Here is a 5,660-nt window from a genome sequence, read left to right as displayed (position 1 = left end):
ATCATCATTTAAAAACTGCATTTTGTATTTACTTGCATTATCTTTGTGTAATATAAAAATTTGTTTGATGATCTGAATCTTTTAAGTGTGACAAATATGCAAAAAAAACCCCAAAAAACAGGAAGGGGGCAAAAACCTTTTCACGGCACTGTATATATATATATATAACAGCTACAATTATATATTTAAGTATTACATAATACATATATAATATATTTGTAATAAATTATTGAAAATATAATTTATTATTAAATAATTTTTATTTTTATTATTAAATGTATATTATTAAATAAAATTTTATATATATATATATATATATATACACACACAGTATATTAAAATTATTATTATTATTTTATTATTAATAATTAATTATAAATATTATTAAATAAAATTATATATGTATATATATATATATAGTATAAATGTACTATATAATACATATATTTAATGAATTATAAATTATCAAATAATTGAATGTATTATTACATTATTATTATTTTTATTATTATAGGTATATTATTAAATTAAATTAACTATAACTATTATGAATATAATTAAAAGATGAGATCTTACAAGCTGGCATCTGCCCAATACAGCCTTTGATCGTCATAGTCCAGTGTCAGACCATTTGGCCAAACCAGACTAGTGTTGACGATCTCTGTCCTGAAGTTTCCTCCCAGAGTTGCACGCTCTATCTTTGCATTGGTTCCCCAGTCGGTCCAGTACATATACCTGACAGCATATACAGAGAAATGCATTTAAATTAGATGATAAAATGGCTCATTATACATCTAAACCACAGTCTAACTGAATGGGAGACTCACCCTCTACATGGATCCAGCATGATGGCTCTGGGTCTGGGCACCTGTGCTACAACAGTCCTCTGAGACCCATCCACTGCCATGGAGCTGATGCTCTGGTTAATGTAGTCACTGTAATAGATCCTCTTATTGATCCAGTCATAGGCAATGCCATCAGGAGCTCCCAGATCTCCACAGTTCAGAAAAAAAGTTATAAAACTTTATAAGGAGCAAAGGTTTGGAACAACATGAGGTCGAGTAAAAAACTGTCCCTTTAAATCTAATTTTTGCTAACTTTCTAATTTAATGTGCTTATCAACAGTTTTTATCATTATATTTGGTTGTTATACTGTATTTATCATTGTATGTATCACTCAGGCAGCGTTGTGTGCTTGCTGAAGATACTTATGCAGCCCATCTTTTCAAATACATAATATTGCTTTAAAATACCAAAAGAAAAATCACGTAGCATGTTACAGAACAATCTTCAGGTTGCATTTGGTTTATTATATTATATTATATTATATTATATTATATTATATTATATTATATTATATTATATTATATTATATTATTATCAACCAGCTTTTGTACATTTCTGCACACATTTTACTGTGACTCTCAGACAGTAGACATGATCCTGAATAACTCCAGAACTGAACATTTGATCTGCTCAAACCAAAATGTAAAATAACAATAACAATTATGAGAATTTTCTGCCTGAGAAACAAATAACTTCTCTCATGCTTTCTTTCTTTTTTATATTTCACAAAAAGAACAAGTTTGCTTGCGTGGTACTACATAATGCCTAAATAACCTCCAGTCTGCAAACTAACCATTGTAAATGTCACATGAGATACTTTGTCAAGCCAACATTCAAAGACTGCCTTAACAAACTTTCCATTTCTAGCTAAACCTGCAGTGTCAGGGTGCATTAGGAGTTTAAATAAGCTGCTCACCTGAGGCCACCTCTGTCACAGAAGAGGTAGGCGAAGCCAAAGTAATGAAGCTAATCTTGCTATGGCCCGCTCCCGAGCTCTGGGTGAAATAGATCCTGCCATCCAACTGGTCGAAATCAAGGGCTACCGAAGTCCGGGGCATGTTAACCACGGGAAAGGGCAGCGAATGATCCTCTGGATCCAGCCGCAGAGATCGTACAGTGCTTTCTGTCGTATAGATAAGGTAGTCATCCCGGGATACCACACAACTGCTGCTATCCGCAGCTAGATTCCCAAAGGCACACGAACACTTCCTCGTCTGAGATCCTCGGATGGCGAAGCAGAAGTGAGCGCAGCCGCCGTTAGACTCCAAGCAGGGGTTGTTATTGAGCTCGTGGGCCGAACTTGGCTGCATTCTCCGGTCGAAGATGGTAACGTCCCGCAGCATGTTGATGTTGTCTCGGATCACGAGTGGCTGGTCGGTCGCACCTGGCTGTTTGCTCGCTTGGAAGACTTTCTTCAGGTTTCTGTCCACCCAGATTACATTCCCCTCAAACACGGTGACGCCGTACGGAGTCGGATAGCGACTCCCGTACCGTATGACCTTCATCTCACCCCCGTCGGGCCGGACTCGTGCGATCATGTCCAGGGAATCGTCCACCCAGTAAATGTATCCATCTCTGTGGTCCAAAGCCAGGCCTCTGGGGGTGACGATGCCTGAGGAAACCAGCACGGTCCGGTTGGAACCATCTAGAAAAGCTCGCTCGATTTTGGGGGTCTGTCCGTAGTCGGCCCAGAAGAGGTATCTGTTCATGGGGTCCACCGCAATATGACGAGGCATGTCTACTTGGGTCTTTAGAAGGACACGACGGAACGTGGTATTGAGTCGAATCACTTCAATGTACGTCTCGGTCAAGAAGGCATTGGTGAAATAGAGGCTTCCTGTGGAAAGACAAAGACAAGAAACATGCAGAAAATGTGAGAAACCCTGACGCTTAATGTTGCTTTGAGAGATTAAGGACCAAACACTTTGTTTGTCTATGTACACATGCACTAGATGGATATCTATGCTTTTTCAGCCTCTTGTACCATTAGTGAAAGTGAGTGCATCAGAGCTGCGTTTTAAAAATGGCATGTCAAGTTAGTCCATTATAAACGGTGTTATAGAGTAACAAAAAAAGAACAATATGTGACCCTGGACCACAAAATCAGTCATAAGGGTCAATTTCTCGAAATTTAGATTTATATATCATCTGAAAGTTGAATAAATAAGCTTTCCATTGATGTATGGTTTGTTAGGATTGGTAAATATTTGACCGAGATATTTGAAAATCTGGAATCTGAGGGTGCAAAAAAATCTAAGTACTGAGAAAATCGCCTTTAAAGTTGTCCAAATGAAGTTCTTAGCAATGCATATTACTAATCAAAAATTAAGTTTTGATATATTTATGGTAGGAAATTTACAAAATATATCTTTACTTAATATCCTAATGATTTTTGGCATAAAAGAAAAATCGATAATTTTGACCCACACAATGTTTTTTTGGCTATTGCTACAAATATACCCCAGCGACTTAAGACCAGGGTCACATATGTGCAACAAAACATAAGCAAATTAGTTGTTTCATACAAAATCTAAGTTGAGTAGAATGTATAGTGTCTATAAACAAATAAATAAATAACTACATCACTATGGAATACTTTCATACTACATTCTGATTGGTCCATTGCAACATTCTGTTGTCATACACAGTATATTTGTTTGTTTTGTTTTGTTTTTTAAAGAAATTGTTCTTTTTTGCCGTAATAATGCATTACATTCATCAAAATTGGGCAGTAAAGACATTTATAAATATTTCAAATAAAAACTGTTATTTTGAACTTTCTATCCACCAAAGAATCCTAAAAATTGTATGTATGTTTGTTTGTTTTTTGGAATAAATTAATACTTTTATGCCATAATGATGCATTACATTCATCAAAATTGGCCAGTACAAACATTTATAATGATTTCAAAAGATTTATTTTTCATATAAATACTGTTCTTTTAAACTTTCTATTCATCAAAGAATCCTGGAAAAAAACAAAACAATGTATCATGGTTTCCACAAATATTTTAAGCAGCACAACTGTTTTCAACATTGATAATAACTCAGATTCCAGATTTTCAAATAGTTGTATCTCGGCCAAATATTGTCCTATTGTCCAAAAAATTTACCCTTATGACTGTTTTTGTGTTCCAGGGTCACATATTTGCAAAATTATGCTGGCAATGTACAATAAAGCAACATTGTGAATAACTGTGTTTTTTATTTGGCTGTAAAGTTTAATAGTGTCTCTGACTTCAATATCAGTAGCAAAAATGACATTATAGTTGTTAAATTGAATTCATTTCTGTGAGTCAGTTCAAACAGTCCATTTCAATGAATATATATGTGTATATGTATAATCTATTATTAAATTGCGTGTGTATGTATATTCTTTTTTATTACAAAATAATAAAAAATATATAAAAATATAACACTTTATGAAACCCTAGACTGAAGCCATTGATGGCAGTGAGCATAGATATCACCACATAGGATTGGTATGGAGAACAGGTTCTGTTATCAGCACTGAGTTTGAACCCAGTCGCACAGGCGCAGCTGAACAGGCCACCGGGACGAGGCAGACACAACTGCTCACACGTCCCCACGTTATTACTGCAGCCGTTAGACGAGCCTGCTGAGGCTATGGGGAGACAAACAGCAGATAATGAGAATGAGAGACAGATATTTAATACTGCAAATATGTAACCGTAAGAGTACATGATACTGACTCATATCTATCTATTCTGGTAATGTATACACATTCCTGGTGCATATCAGTGTGTAGCAGTACTGATATATTGGGACTCTGCTTTGCTAGCACTTCCAGATCTTACTGGAAGCACTTATACAATAGACGGCGTTCACAGCCCTGGAGAATGAACATGTGCACTGAACACCGAACAAAGGGACACTGATTCTTCTCCGCATAAAGCTGAGTGTCCCCCTGAGGCAGAGGGGAACTAATTGGTAAACTGATATCCTATTGAAAGTCATTCATCGCTCTCTGGTAATTGCTACATGGCCATCAAGGTTACGCTGACTTCCAGAAAAGACCACCCTACGTCAACCGCAGAATGAATCAGAGATAAATGTTAAAAAAATGGCACTGAGAGATGCCTACACAGGCAGCAATTTGAGGTTCAATTGCAGCAATTTAGCTTTTCAGCTGCACACACTCCAAAACCAACTGCTACCTTGATCAATATAATCAAAGAACATGTTACAGTATTTTTTCTTCAGAATTGAAATTAATCCAAATGAAAAATGTGATTATTTTACCCAACATTTGCGTCATGTGTTGTTTTATGCTTATTAGAATTCATATCCAAAAAATAATTATTCCAAAAGTACTTTAAATTTAATTGATATTAATTAAAAATGGACTATTTTACCCAACATTTCTGTATGATGTTAGTTGTATGTGTATTAGAGTTCTCACTGTTAGCTTAGCAACATGCTAACAATGTCTAAAGCTGTATATTGTTATTGTTATATATGTGTGTGTGACCCTGGAGCACAAAACCAGTAATAAGTCGCACGGGTATATTTGTAGCAATAGCTAACAATACATTGTATGGGTCAAAATTATCGATTTTTCTGGTCCAGGGTCACATACATATATATATATATATATATATGATTATTTTAAAACATATTTCATTAATTTGCAGCTTATTTTAATAAAAAAAATGTAAACTGTTGTTCGTTGTTGTCATTAGGGATGCACCAAATGTTTGATAACCGAAATTATTCGGTCGAAAATAGCAAAAAAAAAAAATTATTATTATTATAAAGAATAAGCGAAAAGACCGAAAAAGTACCGAACAATG

At 35.1% G+C, this 5,660-nt stretch overlaps 1 protein-coding gene across 1 annotated transcript in view; it reads right to left on the bottom strand.

Moving 5' to 3' along the window:
* The window catches only part of LOC107674754 (low-density lipoprotein receptor-related protein 2-like), a gene marked incomplete at its 5' end in the record, with an annotated part of 69,088 nt that overhangs the window by 47,232 nt on the left and 16,196 nt on the right, over positions 1-5,660 (bottom strand). The window contains 4 exon segments of the mRNA XM_016468847.1: positions 577-735; positions 828-993; positions 1,763-2,856; positions 4,264-4,471. Of these exon segments, the coding sequence (XP_016324333.1) occupies positions 577-735; positions 828-993; positions 1,763-2,856; positions 4,264-4,471 (1,627 nt within the window).

This window comes from Sinocyclocheilus anshuiensis, unplaced genomic scaffold, assembly GCF_001515605.1.
Source record: "Sinocyclocheilus anshuiensis isolate Anshui unplaced genomic scaffold, SAMN03320099.WGS_v1.1 scaffold680, whole genome shotgun sequence".
Taxonomy (NCBI): Eukaryota; Metazoa; Chordata; class Actinopteri; order Cypriniformes; family Cyprinidae; genus Sinocyclocheilus; species Sinocyclocheilus anshuiensis.
Note: the sequence above shows the minus strand (reverse complement) of the source record. Positions and strands in the feature narration are given on the sequence as shown.